Raw genomic sequence first — 19,788 nt, 5'->3', positions numbered from 1 at the left:
CAAATAACCAGAGTACAGATTCCCACAAGCTGGAAACATATGACGTCACACTTCTAGGCTCGTGAAGCAAGAGATCTGCCGTTTAGCCTAATTACGTCTTTGACCTCGCATCATTTCAAATTGCCTTCATGGTCCTGGAGATTCAAAGTTAAGTCCGACGTATACTTAAGCCAATACCTTTCCTTATCATTGCGGATAAAGACAGGGTACCAGTCTGGACTCTAGCCTGACGATACACAGAGTGTCAACAGAGGGCGCGCTAATTGCAACACAAAACCCCCGAATAATCGTACGAATTGACACCCACGTTAAAACGTTAACTCAGATTCACCAACTGGTTGTTTCGTGAATCGGCACTATAGGCCATAAGTATTGTTTGAGGCTTTACATGGTGTGGCTAAATACGGAAAAACTATAAAACAATTTATGGGTACAACCATATGTACATCTTTTTTGTGGGAAGGTTGGCTTTGAAAAGAGCCGGTTGTGATCTCGACGTTTCGAACAGTATAATCTGCTCGTCTTCAGGGGAATCGACACTTGTTGAACCAGGTGGTGAGCTTATGCGCCGAGTCCGTGGCGATCGTTCCAAACGTGGACTACCCTTTCGACAACAGTCAGCTAAACGTCATGCGCTATGGCATCGTCTTATTGCAAAGCATTTTACTTGACATGGTTGCTGGCAGGTTAGAACAAATATTTCATTATCATCCTTTCTATTGTTGTTTTAAAATAAACCGACCTGACTGGTATGGACGGTCAAATGATAGCAAAACATTCAACCATGTTAACAGATGTTCTGACCAACTTAAGAATTGATTGCACTATTTAAGTTTAATGACTTATCTCCAATGATCGGTTGATTTGTTTCCAAACAATTTAAACAATGATTCGTGAATAGTGTTGTGACATTGTTACAAACTGTGTATGTTAGTACTACTTAGTACATTTCCGAGTTCTGTGAACAAATCACAGGCACTACTCGGGTGGAAGTCGCCACCATGACCTTTGTATATATAGCATGGTCTTTCAATTAGACGACTGGGTAAGACACTGCTCTAGATGCAGAGGTCGTGGGTTCGAACTCCACTGAATGATTTGCCTGGGATTGTTTTCACAGAACTCGGGAACGCTGAGCATACAGTGGTAACACACATAGTGGTGTAAATTAGTGTACAACCAAAAATAACATTATATAGTAAGGTTTGCGGTAAAATCTCTAAATGAGTTGGGGTGGTTCTGAAAAGAACTCTGTTAGCGATTATCCTTACATGGTGTTACCACAAACCATCGTATTTCCACCACGAAACGTTTAAAATCCCTCTTAAAATTACTATATTCTTTATCCCCGATGCAAGTTCAACATCTATTACATCAATACTTTAGTTTCTTAAGTATCTCTAAAATCCACTTTAAAATCAATTACTTGTTACAGTTGCCGCAGCACAACAAGACTTAGTAACAGTTGCAGGCAATCACTGGGGTGACATCGGCGGTGATGCATCATTCACATGCATTCCTGAGACTGACATATACTTAATAAGATGGAAGAACAGCAGTTTGTCCGAGACTGAACTCATGAACTCTGACACAATTGTAAGATTTGTTGAGCCTCTAGACACCATACTGCGCGTAGACGACCCTCGCTATGTATTTGACAAGGACAACCCTCAGTACCCTCTGACTATAGAGGGCCTCACCCTTGAAGACGAGATGAGGTACTGGTGCCAGGTATTCTTCATTGTGTCTGGAAGAGTCAGACATGATTCGCAAAAGTTAAGGATCAGAGGTACGTATATTTTTATGTTTTGTTCACATAATAATAATAACATAACATTTATAAGGCGCACAGTATCTGGAAATGTACCATTCAAAGGCGCCGGATGCTAGCAAGCAGACAAATTGAACAGATGAGGCTTGGAGGTTGTGTTTGAATGTTGATAGATCAGGTGTGTCCTTCAGCTCGTCTGGCAAGGAATTCCAGAGCCGCGGTGCGCAACTGGAAAAGGCACGGTTTCCGTATAACTTGCCAAACGAGTTTTTTTTCATCCAACAGCACAATTAGCGTCAATAAAAATAAAATTATATTAAACGGCGCATATTTATATAAATAAATAAACTAAAAATAATTAAGCAAATACATAGAAAAGAGGAAGAAGAAAAAAAAGTATGCGTCGTATTGTACTAAAAGCAGTTGTTACAAAAGAAAGATTCAAACAAAATCTTTAAAAACAAAAGTCCGTTGAAAATCTGAAGAGTCTGCTTGGCGAGTATGAATAGCGCACATTTCTACCAAACAAGGTACTCAAGGCGCTAAATATACAAACTTTCAGAAAGATATGTTATTGCAGTGATGAATTCTGAGACCCAATTATTTAGCACCTTATACAAGGGTTTGCAAGGTGCTACAGCGCATACAGAAGCAACAGCCAGGAACACTGGGGCGAACCCCTTCTCTTCTCCTTAAGCGCACTGGGGTGGATTTCACAAAGAGTTAAGACTATAGTCTTATCTTGAGTAAAGACGAGTTACTCGTCCTAGCTTAGGATTAGCCATACGTTTTGTATACTCCCTTGGACTAGACCTTAGTTATGACTAGTCCCAACTCTCTGTGAAATCGACCCCTGGGTTATTTTACATGCGTTACACAACACATGGGACCAACGGCTTTAAGTCCCATCCAATGGACGAAGCAATGGTTAAGTGTCTTGCTTAAAGACACACGTGCCACGACTGGGGATTCGAACCCACACTCTGCTGATCAGAAACACCAGAGTTTGAATTCGGTGTACTTATACCCGCTCGGCCACGACAATTTCAATTCGTGAGGTTTCTAGGGTAACAGAGATCCAGTGAATTTGTCCATCAGACGTTATCTACAAATCTCTCCAAAAGGTGAATACGGACATAACTTTACATCACAAGAAAAATCATAGGCCTACTTAAGTTTCAATATTCTGAAAGTCACTAGTGCCCAATTTCATATAGCCTTAAAACTTGCTAAGCGAGAAAAATCTTGCTTTATAGAAACTGGTTTCCAGTCACATCTCAATAACGATTACATTGTTGCAACTGGTGGCAAGTAACTTTTGTTTTGCTTTGCAAAGAAATCTGCTAAGCAGTAATTTCTGTTTAAAAGCTTTATGAAAATGGGCCCAATTTAAGTAGCCATGCACAACATAGAATAAGGTTACTAGCCAAATGTCCAATTCACATGTGCTGTTTGTGTCTGGTACCCTGCTCATTTCTGCTTAGCAGACAATGTTGTTTAGCAACAGTCATTTAATGAAATTGGTCCCTGGTGTCAATGGTGACCTTTTTAGAAAACAGTGGCAAGGTTTTGTGTCCAAGGTAAACATGTCTTCACTTTCCTGGGAACATTGATTATAACAACACATGGAACTTCCTGAAGTCTTAGTTTGGACTTGATAAAGACCTTCTACCAAGGAAATGGTACTGTACGTCAATGATGCTTTAAGATAATAAAAAAAAGTGTTTTAAAATTGTGTGTCATGAAAAGGGCCCAAAGGGACATTTTGGGTAATTACTAAAAACTTCATAAATTATTGACTTAAAAACGTACATAAACAGCGCAGCTGTTGATAATGTATACTATTTTGAGAAACGATATTAAAAGGAATGTGGTTGCAGATAAAGGGAATTTAAAGATTGTTTATCTGAGAAACTTGTTATGTATAAAAAGTTTTTGTGATGTTGTTGTTGTTGTTGTTGTTGTTGTTGTTGTTGTTGTTGTTGTTGTTGTTGTTGTTGTTGTTGTTGTTGTTGTTGTTGTTGTTGTTGTTGTTGTTGTTGCTGTTGCTGTTGCTGTTGCTGTTGTTGTTGTTGTTGTTGTTGTTGTTGTTGTTGTTGTTGTTGTTGTTGTTGTTGTTGTTGTTGTTGTTGGTGGTGGTGTTGTTGTTGTTGTTGTTGTTGTTGTTGTTGTTTTTTGTTTTTTTAAAGTTTTTTTTGGGGGGAGGGGTGGTTCGATGTTTGTGAACTGTTGTTATTTTGGGTGTAAAACTAAAAACAAAGAGTAACTGTTGACTCTATGGTTTTATCCATGCACTTTGTACAATACATTGCACTTTGTACAAATCATGTTTTCGGTCGTTTTTTCGCTTGTTGTTGGGTTTGTAATTGCCTTATACTGTTCAACTTTGATTTTACATTGTTAGCCTTTTTTTATTAAGTTTTAAAAAGAATAGAGAGTAAATAATGCTTTCAGCATTTCTCGCTCTGCTCCTTTTCGCATTTTGCCTGTCTTTTCCAGTTGACTTGAAACCATTCCTATAAATTCAACCCCAAAATTTGCGTCTGCAAATGAAAAGGAAGGTAGAATATTCCCAGACACTTTTGTCAATCACCATTATAACTTATTTGTGCTGGAGTTAAATAAAAAGAGACGCTTAAAGGCACGACACTATTGGTACAACACATTTTTAGCATACAAACGTACTTGTAACAAGAAAAAGAGAGCTGTTCATTGTAAACAAAAATAATAATAATAATATCATTATGAGAAAAATAGGGCATCTGAAAGCACCAATTGAGTATAAACGCTCACAGATTTGTTATTTTATGCATATGTTGGGATACACCAAGTAAGAAGACTGGTTTTTGAAAACACCAAAGGTGTTCAGTGCCTTTAATAACAAAGACTTGCCGTATTATTAACGGCGCACACGTGTAGAGTTCGTCCAGGGTAAACCAACCAGGAAGGAGGGCAGTTTGTTGGTTCATCATTCAATTTACCATGGCGGCCCCAGACCATTCCGCCTGTGTATTGTTTGTGCTCGGCTTTTCCAGCATTGGTAAGTACCATAATGGTATACAAGAGTTGGACTTGTTAAACTGGATGTTAAAAGTGTTTGCTTATTTTGGTTATCTGCGTGTTCACATTAAAATTCAGAACTTTTAAAAGCTTGACTGGTTTAAAGCTATACTTTCCTTTTCTCTGATGAACTTTTATTTTTTGAAACGATTAGTAAGACCAGTTTCTTGTAAATAATAGTATGATAAATAATAAAAATACTAAGTTTAAGTATGTTGAAGTATGGCTATTTGGAATTTCAAAGCATGCATGGATTGGTCTTTTTCCAAATCTGCTGACAAATCTACTGCCCGACTATTTTTCTTCTAAAACGTACGTTAAAAATTGTACTCGAATTTCCTCTTTATTTTTGTGTGTTGATTTGTTTTAATAATTAGATGACTTTAAAACAAAATATGTGTTGATTTTGTCGACCCACAATATTGTAAGTTGTTTAATGTTTATTTATCTTATTTAAGCTTACTTCAAACATTCACCGAACAGTTTTAATAAAGTTAGCGTCTAACTAATCTGGTTCCATCTCTTCTCAAATCTCGCGTTCTGTACTGTTTTTCATAATATTCTTTATCCCGACACAAATTTAACATCTATTATATCAACAACAAAAATGAAGTATTTTTTAAAATTCCTCTATTCAATTCATTGTTTCAGTTGCCTCCACACCACAAGTAAGAGTTTCAGGCAGTCCATGGGGTGACATCGGCGGTGATGCATCATTCACATGCATTCCTAAAACTGAAATATCCCTAATAAGATGGAAGAACAGCAGTTTGTCCGAGACTGAACTCATGAACAGTGACACAATTGTAAGATTGGTCTTGCCTCTAGACGACTATGTGGCAAGAGATGACCCTCGCTATGTATTTGACAGGGACAACCCTCGGGACCCTCTGACTATAGAGGGCCTCACCCTTGAAGACGAGATGAGGTACTGGTGCGAGGTATACTTAACTGGGACTGGATTCAGACATGATTCGCAGATATTAAGGATAAGAGGTACGTATTTTTATGTTTTGTTCACATACAACAGCACAATTAGCGTCAATAATAATAACATACTATTAAATGATGCAGGAGCCTTTAAGCGCAGCCCCCTTCCCCCCCCAAAAAAAAAAAAATAATAATAATAATGCCTATATTAGAATCGGCTTGACGACTATGAATAGGTACATGTAATTCGTTCCATAATGAAGGTGCAATGATGAAGTAGATGGCTCTTTGACCATAGAATTTAGTGGAAAAAGTAGTGTGAGTCGATAGGAGGATGAGTAGAGAATGAGAGGAAATGTTCAGTTTTAGATCGTATAGGGACTGGAAACCTTATTTAATCCACACGCAAGGCTCTGGTCTGAGGTGCGAACCGTGTCCAGAGAGGTGCAAGGCAGGGTGAAAAAACAACGGGGGGCCAGCCTGGGCCAGCCTGACTATAGCCCTATACATATTAGGTTATTTCAACTGACAATTTCAATCTGTAATCTTTTTTTTTTAGGGAAACAGACACCCAGTAATTTTCCTCATCAGCCATGGATGTATATTCATTTAAGAGAACTATTGATTTCCTTCAAATCTTCCAAAATGAAGACATCATTGTACATCCCAAGAATAACCCCATAGGCCTACTTAAGTTTCAATATTTTAAAACTCAGTCACGGCCCAATTTCATACAGTCTGGTAGGCATAAAACTTGCTAAGCTCAGACACATCTTGCTAACCGGTAATAAAAAAGTGGTTTCCAGCTAAAATTCCATAAAGAATTGTTTACATTGTTGCTACTGGTGTCCCACTCATGTTTTGCTTGGCAAAGCAATTTGCTGAGCAGTATTTCCTATTTAAAGGGATGGTACACGTTTGGTAATTGCCAAAGACCAGTTTTCTTACTTGGTATATCCCAACATAAGCATAAAATAACAAACCTGTGCAAATTTGAGCTATGATTGGTCATCGAAGTTGCGAGAAAATGATGAGAGAATCAACACCCTTGTTGGACGAATTTGTGTGCTTTCAGATAGGAATAAAAGACTTCTGGCTAGAAGTCTTTTACTATTTTAGTGAGAAATTACCTTTATATCAAAACCTGTGCCACTTCAGAGGGAGCCGTTTCTCACAAAGTTTTATACTATCAACAGCTCTCCATTGCTCGTTACCAAGTCAGCTTTTAAGTTAATATTTGTTTTGAGTAATTACCAAACGTGTACCTTCCCTTTAACAGCTGTATGAAATTGGGCCCAACATAGCCAAGCACAACAAAATTATGCTTACTAGAGTAGGGTTACCAGCCAAACGTCCATTTCACATGTGCTGTTTGTGCCTGGTACCCTGCTCATTTCTGCATAGCAGGCAATTGCTAAGCAATGTTTTCTGCTTAAGCAGCTCCATGAAAATTGGTCCCTGGTATCACGGGTGACCTAAACTGTGGCAAGGTTTTGTGTCCTAAGGTAAGCATGTGTACATTTTCCTGGGTACATTGATTATAACAACACATGGAACTTCCTAAATGTTAGTTTGGACTTGATAATAACCTTCTATCCAGGAAATGGTACTGTAAGTCAATGATGCTTTAGAACCAAAAAGGACTTTGACATTATTGTTTGTCATGAGAAGTTTAAAGCGACCTTTGGTAAAAATACATATAAAAAATGAATGACAATAAAACGCCTTTAAAGCACTGCAGCTGTTACTAATGTATATTCATTTTTTGAGAAACGATTCACTTTTAAGTTCTAAGGAATGTAGTTTTAGAGAAAGGATTTCAAAAGTTTGGCAATCTAAGCAACACTTTATGCATGAAGCGTATTATTTATGAAGTTCTTTTGTTTGTTAATGTGTTTTTTGGGTTTTTTTTTGAGACGGGGGGGGGGGGGGTCCATTAATGTTAACTGTTCTTGTCATTTGTGTTTACTAAAAAAACGTCGACTAACTGTTCACTTTATGGCAGCTTTGCACATACAGACGTGTATTAAGCACTGTAGACCTATACTCGGAAGGGCTTCCTTTTTATGAGTCCAGGGGTGGATTTCACAAAGAGTTAAGACTAGTCTTATCTAGATTTTGGACGAATAACTCATCCTAACTTAGGACTGGCCATAAGTTTTCAATATCTCTTAGGACTAGTCCTAAGTTAGGACAAGTCCTAACTCTTTATGAAATCGACCCCTGAGAACAACATCCATAAGCCTCAGCCGCCCTCTTATTGTGTTTATTTTTTCTTTTTTCAAATAATTTATTTAGTTAATTTAATTTAACCTTACTTATTCCTTTATTTAATTCTGTATTTATTTTCCTTACTTCTTGCTTTTTTATAATTGTTTTTTTTCCCCCATAAATGTTCTGTCTTGTGCTATTGTAACTTGTTTGTTGTACCTTGTATTGGTCGAATAAATAGTAATAATAAATAATAATAATTTGGGTTCGGAGGCCACATGACCAGGGAAGTTACTTGCACAAAAGCGTTCACAATGCCACCCCTCCCGCTTTGATATCATGTTGTTGTTTTTTGGTCCCATGTTCACCTTTGACTTTCTAACAATGGTGAGCCTTCTCTCATGTTGAAATTTCAAAACATGGAGAGGATTTGTTCACACTATTCAAAAGCACTATAACTTATTCGTGCGAGAAGTTGATTAGAGATGCATGATCAGACAGGAATACCGCATTGTTAACGGCGCACACGTGTAGAGTTCGTTCAGGGTACACCAACCAGGAAGGAGGGCAGTTGTTGGTTCATCATTCAATTTACCATGGCGGCCCCAGACCATTCTGCGTATGTATTTTTTGTGCTCAGCATTTCCAACATTGGTAAGTACAATAATGGCATTTATAAAAAAGTTAGATTCAAACAAGTAGCCGAATGTCAAAAGTGCAAGATGTGTTGACTTGTTTTGGTTATCTGAGTGTTCACAATAGTTATTTTCCCCCGGCGTTATAGTAAATAAGCTTTACTGGTTGACTGCGTTGCCAACTGGAAATGTTTGTATTCCGAACGCTTAGATCAAAGTTGATACAAATATTCATTCATGAAAATCGTCTTAGTTTGTCCATGTATATTTAAAATCCTGAATTTTAAAAGTATATTATATATGTTGGACTTGTTTATACATCTACTTGTTTTAATTTTCCTTTTAGATTTTGTTTCGACTTTTTATCTCCCGATTGTTTTTGTTCATATAAGCCTACTTATGCTTTGATTTGTTTTCACGCTTATGTGTTGATTTTTGGAGGCCATAAAACACTTCTCTTTATGTGTAAAAGAATGTTTAATTAACGTTTCCACCTCAACTCAAATCTCGCGTTCTGTACTGTTTTTCAGTTATGGCCGTTGGTGAGTTAGTAGTCACCAGTGATCCATGGGTCGACATCCACCAAAGCACAACCATCACATGTTCCGTAGTCATGGCACAAGCTTTAGATTTGAACTGGCAGAAGGGCCCGCTTGGTGGCCCCGGAGACGCCACCCGAGCTATAGTTTTTTACGATACTACAAGCAGTGATCGCGTGATATGGAATAGTACCGTAGATAGAACACACTTTATATTCGATGAAACCAGAGACGATTTTCCCTTGACCATAATCTCTGTTACGCTTGAGGACGAAGGCAGATATTGGTGCAAGGTCACAGATGACGTAACTTTTTTATTGTCATCTAAGCACACAGATACACGCATACGGGGTAAGACAGCCCACTTCTCTCTTTATTTCGGTTTACATAGATCAAAGGTTTTTGACACCATTATCAATTATTCAAAATAATTACCATAACAACTTACTTGGTAACGAACAAAGAAGAGCTGTTGATAGTATAAAACATGGTGAGAAACAGCTCCCTCTGAAACGTATAGTTTTGAGATAGAGGTAATTTCTCACTCACTTTGGGCTTAAGGTCATTTTTAGATTTCTAAGAGCACACTAATAGTTTTTCTTTCATTATTCTCTTGCATTTCTATGACCGATTGAGTAAAATTTGTCACAGATTTGATATTTTATTCATATGTTTGGGAACACCAAGTCTTGTTTTGGGCAAGTACCAAAAAGTGTCCCAGTTTCTTTAACTCTTTCCCCTCCATATTTTTTGCCCATTATTTTGCCAATCTATGCAAACATTTGTACATCGGTTTTTTTTTTATTTTCAGAATTGTAGTATGAAATAAACTTTGACTTGAATTGAAAACTGCTTTGAATGTAGTTTTAGTTTGTCAATATTAATTTTCTGAAGGTTTCGGGGGATTTGTAGAGTCGCAGTTTGATTTATATTTTTCCTTGCTCTGTATTCTAATTGTTCTTGCTGTGTCTTTGAATGATTTTATCAAATGTGCATTATTATGCTTTGTTATTTACCCGAGAAATGCAATAAATATAAATGCAAAACATAAGCAACAGGTAAGGTAAGGTAAGGTTCATTTTATTTGCAACCACATACGGTTGGATTCATTATAAAAAAATACTAAAACTTACAAAATACATCACAAAAACTTTAAAATCATTAAACTATGTATTTACAAGATAAAGGTACAAAAACAGCAGCAGAAAGTGAACTGTGAGCACAGACACAAATCGCTAACCTGGAACGTATGTTGAAAATAAGTTCAAGTATGTTTTTATTATTACGCGGTTCGAACGAAGCAGATCAAATTGCGGAAGTACGAGGTTGTATGCTGTATTGGCACCATTATGCCACCTACTATACATGTACTTAAAGTACCACGTCATGGCGTCGAATGGTGTTGTGTTTGTACTAGCACTCTGCTGTGTGTTAACAGAAGGTATGTTCAATAACTTTATATTAAAAAATAACTATGTTACTTTATAGTATCAATTTGAATAAACATTGGGATATCACATGGATCCTGGGGGCATTTGTGGGCACGCCCACCCGTACAGGGTGGGTTTGAAATGTTATAAGGTCAGTTTGTCCAAGTGCCGTATATAACTTGAAATTGATATTATTATGAGGTAGGGCTTTGATCTTCATGCTTCTTCTGCCAAAGTTTGTTTTTCTATAGCATGACACGTTCTCAAAAGAACAATCTATCCCCAGTAAATAGATGTTTAAATGGTGTCACTGCAAACCAATTATTGATACATAATGCAATGCCTCAAGTCACATTATTTCTAGAGCTCGTTTCACATTTCTTTTCCGATATTTTCTGTCATCACTTTGTTTCCTGTATTGTACACGTCATAATGTTTATCAACTTCGTTCTTCTTAATTTTACTGTGACATTAAAAATGTTGTCTTAATTTCCATCTATACTCAAATGCAGCGTTTTCTGTACTGTCTTGCAGTTGCGTCTGTTGGTTTAACGGTCACCGGAGAACCATGGGTTGACATCGATCAAAATACAACCGTTACCTGCTCCGCATCGACGGCCCGACTTTTGATAGTGAACTGGCGGAAGAGCCCACTGGGCGCTTCAAACAGTGTCTCTCAACCCATAGTTGCATACGATGCAACTTCATTTAGTCAAGTATTTTGGGATGATAATGTCAATAGATCCCACGTTTTGTTCGATGAATCAATGAATGATTTTCCTTTAACAATAATTTCGTTGGTACTCGATGATGAAGGCAGGTATTGGTGTCAAGCTTTGGATGATGAAACTTTTGCAACTTCCACTGAGAAAACAGAAATCCTCGTTAGAGGTAAGACACAAGTTTACCTATTTATTACATCTACATCTAAAGCTATGATAGTTCTTTCCCAAGCCTGTTCAGAAACTGGACGAGGGGAGAAGACAATGAAGATGTTTAAGTTGTAGATGTGGGAGGAAAACCCAACAGAATTATTCCAGTGTGTGACTCAAACCGGGGTCGCAGAGTTTAAAGGTATGGTTTCTTCAACGACGAGAGAGAACCTCAGTATTTAGTACGGTTTGAATACGAAAGCTGCGAGCCCATTAAACAAATCGTTGAGTTGGAACTAACATGTTATGGTTTTTATGAAGAATTGTGTAAATTGTGTACGTTTTAATTGTTTTTCCAGGTGCTTCATTTTCTACCATTGTTAAGTGACACTTTCAGCTACTGCTGCTGGTAATTTTGTGGTGACCAGGGCCCAATTTCAGACAGCTGCTAAGTACGAAATTTTGCTTAGCATGAATTTTCTTCCTTGATAAAAATAGGATTACCAACCAAATGTCTAATTGTCGCATATTGCTTGTTACTGGTATTCAGCTGTTATTTACTTTAATCCTGAAAATCACGAGGAAATGTTGTTGGTAATTCAGTTTTTATCAAGGCAAAAATTTCATGCTAAGCATATTGTGCCCTGGGCGTCAATGTAACGCATTGATACGGTTGTTGTAATATGTGCTTTATCAGAACTTGATTATAGTAAAAAAGACTTTAGTATAACGTGTTAGATTTTCAATTGGGATAAATAATATTGTGTGATATTAACCTTAGACCCATGATGTGTGTTCATGTGAACCAATTGTTTACCGAGTCCCAAGTACCAAGTATAAACCAAAAGTGCTAATACACATCGATGTAAAGGGTCAATATAGACTCTACTAATCTATCAATTCATATAAGGAACTTATATTTAGAACAAACATGTTATCAGACACTTTTGAGACTCAGCGATGTTAAAGGAACACGTTGCCTTGGATCGGTCAAAAGAAGATGTAAAAGTAGAATACAATGATCCACACAAACATGCCTCGAAACTGCACGGTTTTCCTTTTTACCTCGTCGACTACCACGGTCGGCCATTTATGGGAGTCAAATAAATGGCCGACCGTGTTAGTTCGCAAAGTAAAAGGAAAACCACGCAATTTCGAGGCAAATGTGTGTGGATCATTGTATTCTACTTTTATAACATCTTTCCAACCATATACATTTTATAACGAACGGTTACAAACGCTTTTTATAGACCAACTTGTCCGATCCAAGGCAACGTGTTCCTTTAAATATTATGTTTGCTTTTATTTCCCTGTAAAATCAAGCAACTGGTTTGCATCGACCAATGTTGGATTGAATTAAGAAACATTTCCTCAGGCAATTCGTTGTGAATATTGACACCAATTCAACAGTAAATAAGTACAATACAAATTTCAAAACCAACCCTATAGGCCTACTTAAGTTTCAATATTTTAAAACCAACCCTATAGGCCTACTTAAGTTTCAATATTTTAAAACCAACCCTATAGGCCTACTTAAGTTTCAATATTTTAAAACCAACCCCATAGGCCTACTTAAGTTTCAATATTTTAAAACCAACCCCATAGGCCTACTTAAGTTTCAATATTTTAAAACCAACCCCATAGGCCTACTTAAGTTTCAATATTTTAAAACCAACCCTATAGGCCTACTTAAGTTTCAATATTTTAAAACCAACCCCATAGGCCTACTTATGTTTCAATATTTTAAAACCAACCCTATAGGCCTACTTAAGTTTCAATATTTTTAAACCAACCCCATAGGCCTACTTAAGTTTCAATATTTTAAAACCAACCCTATAGACCTACTTAAGTTTCAATATTTTAAAACCAACCCCATAGGCCTACTTAAGTTTCAATATTTTAAAACCAACCCTATAGACCTACTTAAGTTTCAATATTTTAAAACCAACCCTATAGGCCTACTTAAGTTTCAATATTTTAAAACCAACCCTATAGGCCTACTTAAGTTTCAATATTTTAAAACCAACCCTATAGGCCTACTTAAGTTTCAATATTTTAAAACCAACCCCATAGGCCTACTTAAGTTTCAATATTTTAAAACCAAGCCCATAGGCCTACTTAAGTTTCAATATTTTAAAACCAACCCCATAGGCCTACTTAAGTTTCAATATTTTAAAACCAACCCTATAGGCCTACTTAAGTTTCAATATTTTAAAACCAACCCTATGGGCCTACTTAAGTTTCAATATTTTAAAGCCAACCCCATAGGCCTACTTAAGTTTCAATATTTTAAAACCAACCCTATAGGCCTACTTAAGTTTCAATATTTTAAAACCAACCCCATAGGCCTACTTAAGTTTCAATATTTTAAAACCAACCCTATAGACCTACTTAAGTTTCAATATTTTAAAACCAACCCCATAGGCCTACTTAAGTTTCAATATTTTAAAACCAACCCTATAGGCCTACTTAAGTTTCAATATTTTAAAACCAACCCCATAGGCCTACTTAAGTTTCAATATTTTAAAACCAACCCCATAGGCCTACTTAAGTTTCAATATTTTAAAGCCAACCCCATAGGCCTACTTAAGTTTCAATATTTTAAAACCAACCCTATAGGCCTACTTAAGTTTCAATATTTTAAAACCAACCCCATAGGCCTACTTAAGTTTCAATATTTTAAAACCAACCCTATAGACCTACTTAAGTTTCAATATTTTAAAACCAACCCCATAGGCCTACTTAAGTTTCAATATTTTAAAACCAACCCTATAGGCCTACTTAAGTTTCAATATTTTAAAACCAACCCTATAGGCCTACTTAAGTTTCAATATTTTAAAACCAACCCCATAGGCCTACTTAAGTTTCAATATTTTAAAACCAACCCTATAGGCCTACTTAAGTTTCAATATTTTAAAACCAACCCTATAGACCTACTTAAGTTTCAATATTTTAAAACCAACCCCATAGGCCTACTTAAGTTTCAATATTTTAAAACCAACCCCATAGGCCTACTTAAGTTTCAATATTTTAAAACCAACCCCATAGGCCTACTTAAGTTTCAATATTTTAAAACCAACCCCATAGGCCTACTTAAGTTTCAATATTTTAAAACTCAGTCAGGGCCCAATTTCATACAGTCTGGTAGGCATAAAACTTGCTAAGCTCAGACACATCTTGCTTACCGGTAATAAAAACTGGTTTCCAGCTAAAATTCCATAAAGAATTGTTTACATTGTTGCTACTGGTGTCCCACTCATGTTTTGCTTGGCCAAGCAATTTGCTAAGCAGTACTTTCTTCTTAAAGGGATGGTACACGTTTGGTAATTGTCAAAGACCAGTTTTCTTACTTGGTATATCCCAACATAAGCATAAAATAACAAGCCTGTGCAAATTTGAGCTATGATTGGTCATCGAAGTTGCGAGAAAATGATGAGAGAATCAACCCTTGTTGGACGCATTAGTGTGCTTTCAGATAGGAATAAAAGACTTCTGGCTAGAAGTCTTTTACTATTTTAGTGAGAAATTACCTCTATATCAAAACCTGTGCCACTTCAGAGGGAGACGTTTCTCACAAAGTTTTATACTATCAACAGCTCTCCATTGCTCGTTAATACCAAGTCAGTTTTTAAGTTAATAGTAATTACCAAACGTGCACCTTCCCTTTAACAGCTGTATGAAATTGGGCCCAACTTAGCCAAGCACAACAAAATTATGCTTACTAGAGTAGGGTTACCAGCCAAACGTCCATTTCCCATGTGATGTTTGTGCCTGGTACCCTGCTCATTTCTGCATAGCAGGCAATTGTTAAGCAATGTTTTCTGCTGAAGCAGCTCCATGAAAATGGTCCCTGGTATCACTGGTAACCTAAACTGTGGCAAGGTTTTGTGTCCTAAGGTAAACATGTGTACATTTTCCTTGGTACATTGATTATAACAACACATGGAACTTCCTAAATGTTAGTTTGGACTTGATAATAACCTTCTATCCAGGAAATGGTACTGTAAGTCAATGATGCTTTAGTACAAAAAGGACTTTGACATTATTGTTTGTCATGAGAAGGTTAAAGCGACCTTTGGTAAAAATATATATAAAAAATGAATGACAATAAAACGCCTTTAAAGCACTGCAGCTGTCACTAATGTATATTCATTTTTTGAGAAACGATTCACTTTTAAGTTCTAAGGAATGTGGTTTTAGAGAAAGGATTTAAAAAGTTTGACAATCTAAGCAACACTTTATGCATGAAGCGTATTATTTATGAAGTTCTTTTATTTGTTAATGTGTTTGATTTTTTTTTTTTTTTGAGACGGGGGGGGGGGGGGGGGTTCATTAATGTTAACTGTTCTTTTCATTTGTGTTTACTAACAAAACGTCGACTAACTGTTCACTTTATGGCAGCTTTACACATACAAACGTGTATTAAGCACTGTAGACCTATACTCGGAAGGGCTTCTTTTTATGAGTCCAGGGGTGGATTTCACAAAGAGTAAAGACTAGTCTTATCTAGGCTTTGGACGAATAACTCATCCTAACTTAGGACTGGCCATAAGTTTTCAATATCTCTTAGGACTAGTCCTAAGTTAGGACAAGTCCTAAACTCTTTGTGAAATCGACCCCTGAGAACAACATCCATAAGCTTGGTATTTGGGTTCGGAGGCCACATGACCAGGGAAGTTACTTGCACAAAAGCGTTCACAATGCCACCCCTCCCGCTTTGATCTCATGTTGTTTTTTGGTCCCATGTTCACCTTTGACTTTCAATGGTGAGCCTTCTCTAATGTTGAAATTTCAAAACATAGAGAGGATTTGTTTACACTATTCAAAAGCACTATAACTTATTCGTGCGAGAAGTTGTTTAGAGATGCATGATCACACAGGAATACCGTATCGTTAACGGCGCACACGTGTAGAGTTCGTTCAGGGTACACCAACCAGGAAGGAGGACAGTTGTTGGTTCATCATTCAATTTACCATGGCGGCCCCAGACCATTCTGCGTATGTATTTTTTGTGCTCAGCATTTCCATCATTGGTAAGTACAATAATGGTATTTATAAAAAAGTTAGATTCAAACAAGTAGCCCAATGTCAAAAGTGCAAGATGTGTTGACTTGTTTTGGTTATCTGAGTGTTCACAATAGTTATTTTTCCCCGGCGTTATAGTAAATAAGCTTTACTGGTTGACTGCGTTGCCAACTGGAAATGTTTGTATTCCGAACGCTTAGATCAAAGTTGATACAAATATTCATTCATGAAAATCGTCTTAGTTTGTCCATGTATATTTAAAATCCTGAATTTTAAAAGTATATTATATATGTTGGATTTGTTTATAAATCTACTTGTTTAAATTTTCCTTTTAGATTTTGTTTCGACTTTTTTTCTCCCGATTGTTTTTGTTCATATAAGCCTACTTATGCTTTGATTTGTTTTCACGCTTATGTGTTGATTTTTGGAGGCCATAAAACACTTCTCTTTATGACTGTGTAAAAGAATGTTTAATTAACGTTTCCACCTCAACTCAAATCTCGCGTTCTGTACTGTTTTTCAGTTATGGCCGTTGGTGAGTTAGTAGTCACCAGTGATCCATGGGTCGACATCCACCAAAGCACAACCATCACATGTTTCGTAGTCATGGCACAAGCTTTAGATTTGAACTGGCAGAAGGGCCCGCTTGGTGGCACCGGAGACGCAACCCGAGCTATAGTTTTGTACCATACTACAAGCAGTGATCGCGTTATATGGAATAGTACCGTAGATAGAACACACTTTATATTCGATGAAACCAGAGACGATTTTCCCTTGACCATAATCTCTGTTACGCTTGAGGACGAAGGCAGATATTGGTGCAAGGTCACAGATGACGTCACTTTTTCATTATCATCTAAGCACACAGATACACGCATACGGGGTAAGACAACCCACTTCTCTCTTTATTTTGGTTTACATAGATCAAAGGTTCTTGACACCATTATCAACTATTCAAAATAATTAGCATAACAACTTACTTGGTAACGAACAAAGAAGAGCTGTTTATAGTTTAAAACATTGTGAGAAACAGCTCCCTCTGAAACGTATAGTTTTGGAGATAGAGGTAATTTCTCACTCACTTTGGGCTTAAGGTCATTTTTAGATTTCTAAGAGCACACTAATAGTTTTTCTTTCATTATTCTCTTGCATTTCGATGACCGATTGAGTAAAATTTGTCACAGATTTGATATTTTATTCATATGTTTGGGAACACCAAGTCTTGTCTTGGGCAAGTACCAAAAAGTGTCCAAGTTTCTTTAACTCTTTCCCCTCCATATTTTGTGCCCATTATTTTGCTAATCTATGCAAACATTTGTACATCAGGTTATTTTTATTTACAGAATAACTGTAGTATGAAATAAACTTTGACTTGAATTGAAAACTGAATTAAATGTAGTTTTAGTTTGTCGATATTTTTGAAGGATTCGGGGGATTTGTAAAGTCGCAGTTTGATTTATATTTTCCCTTGCTCTGTATTCTAATTGTTCTTGCTGTGTCTTTGAATGATTTTATCAAATGTGCATTATTATACTTTGTTATCTATCCAAAAAATGCAATAAATATATAAATGCAAAACATAAGCAACAGGTAAGGTAAGTTAAGGTTCATTTATTTGCAACCACATACGGTTGGATTCATTATAAAAAAATACTAAAACTTACAAAATACATCACAAAAACTTTAAAATCATTAAACTATGTATTTACAAGATAAAGGTACAAAAACAGCAGCAGCAAGTGAACTGTGAGCACAGACACAAATCGCTGACCCGGAACGTGTGTTGAAAATAAGTTCAAGTATGTTTTCATTATAACGCGGTTCGAACGAAGCAGATCAAGTTGCGGAAGTACGAGGTTGTATGCTGTAGAGGCACCATTATGCCACCTACTATACATGTACTTAAAGTTCCACGTCATGGCGTCGAATGGTGTTGTGTTTGCACTGACACTCTGCTGTGTGTTAACAGAAGGTATGTTCAATAACTTTATATTAAAAAATAACTATGTTACTTTATAGTATCAATTTGAATTAACATTGGGATATCACATGGATCCTGGGGGCGTTTGTGGGCACGCCCACCCGTACAGGATGGGTTTGAAATGTTCTAAGGTCAGTTTGTCCAAGTGCCGTATATAACTTGAAATTGATATTATTATGAGGCAGGGCTTTGATCTTCATGCTTCTTCTGCCAAAGCTTGTTTTTCTATAGCATGACACGTTCTCAAAAGAACAATCTATCACCAGTAAATAGATATTTAAATGGTGTCACTGCAAACCAATTATTGATACATAATGCAATGCCTCAAGTCACATTATTTCTAGAGCTCGTTTCACATTTCTTTTCCGATATTTTCTGTCATCACTTTGTTTCTTGTATTGTACACGTCATAATGTTTGTCAACTTCGTTCTTCTTAATTTTACTGTGACATTAAAAATGTTGTCTTAATTTCCATCTATACTCAAATACAGCGTATATACTGTTTTGCAGTTGCGTCTATTGGTTTAACGGTCACCGGAGAACCATGGGTCGACATCGAGCAAAATACCACCGTTACCTGCTCCGCATCGACGGCCCAACTTTTGATAGTGAACTGGCGGAAGAGCCCACTGGGCGCTTCAAACAGTGTCTCTCAACCCATAGTTCTATACGATGCAACTCCATTTAGTCAAGTAACTTGGGATGTTAATGTCAATAGATCCCACGTCTTGTTCGATGAATCAATGAATGATTTTCCTTTAACAATAATTTCGTTGGTACTTGAGGATGAAGGCAGATATTGGTGCCAGGCTTTGGATGATGAAACTTTTGCACATTCGACTGAGAAAACAGAAATCCGCGTTAGAGGTAAGACACAAGTTTCCTTTTTTTTTTTTACATCTACATCTAAAGCTATGATAGTTCTTCCCAAGCCTGTTCAGAAACTGGACGAGGGGAGAAGACAATGAAGATGTTTAAGTTGTAGATGTGGGAGGAAAACCCAACAGAATTATTCCAGTGTGTGACTCAAACCGGGGTCGCAGAGTTTAAAGGTATGGTTTCTTCAACGACGAGAGAGAACCTCAGTATTTAGTACGGTTTGAATACGAAAGCTGCGAACCCATGAAACAAATCGTTGAGTTGGAACTAACATGTTATGGTTTTTATGAAGAATTGTGTAAATTGTGTACGTTTTAACTGTTTTTTCCAGGTGCTTCAATTTCTACCATTGTTAAGTGACACTTTCAGCTACTGCTGCTGGTAATTTTGTGGTGACCAGGGCCCAATTTCAGACAACTGCTAAGCACGAAAATTTGCTTAGCATGAAATTTCT

At 36.8% G+C, this 19,788-nt stretch overlaps 1 protein-coding gene across 6 annotated transcripts in view; it reads left to right on the top strand.

Moving 5' to 3' along the window:
* The first annotated feature begins 359 nt into the window (after positions 1-359).
* LOC117301411 (tyrosine-protein kinase Mer-like) overlaps positions 360-19,788 on the top strand; it is a 37,297-nt gene continuing 17,868 nt past the window's right edge. For 2 of the 6 annotated variants that reach the window (XM_033785381.1, XM_033785379.1), the window contains exons 1-2: positions 18,381-18,445; positions 18,966-19,322. In XM_033785381.1, the coding sequence (XP_033641272.1) occupies positions 18,391-18,445; positions 18,966-19,322 (412 nt within the window). In that variant the 5' untranslated portion in view covers positions 18,381-18,390. Of the gene's footprint in view, positions 687-1,435; positions 1,790-5,491; positions 5,828-11,451; positions 11,468-16,385; positions 16,482-16,996; positions 17,357-18,380; positions 18,446-18,965; positions 19,323-19,788 lie in introns of those variants that run through there. The other 4 variants (XM_033785382.1, XM_033785380.1, XM_033785384.1 and 1 more) reach the window with 4 other exon arrangements.

Source organism: Asterias rubens, chromosome 17 (genome assembly GCF_902459465.1).
Source record: "Asterias rubens chromosome 17, eAstRub1.3, whole genome shotgun sequence".
Lineage (NCBI taxonomy): Eukaryota > Metazoa > Echinodermata > Asteroidea > Forcipulatida > Asteriidae > Asterias > Asterias rubens.
Note: the sequence above shows the minus strand (reverse complement) of the source record. Positions and strands in the feature narration are given on the sequence as shown.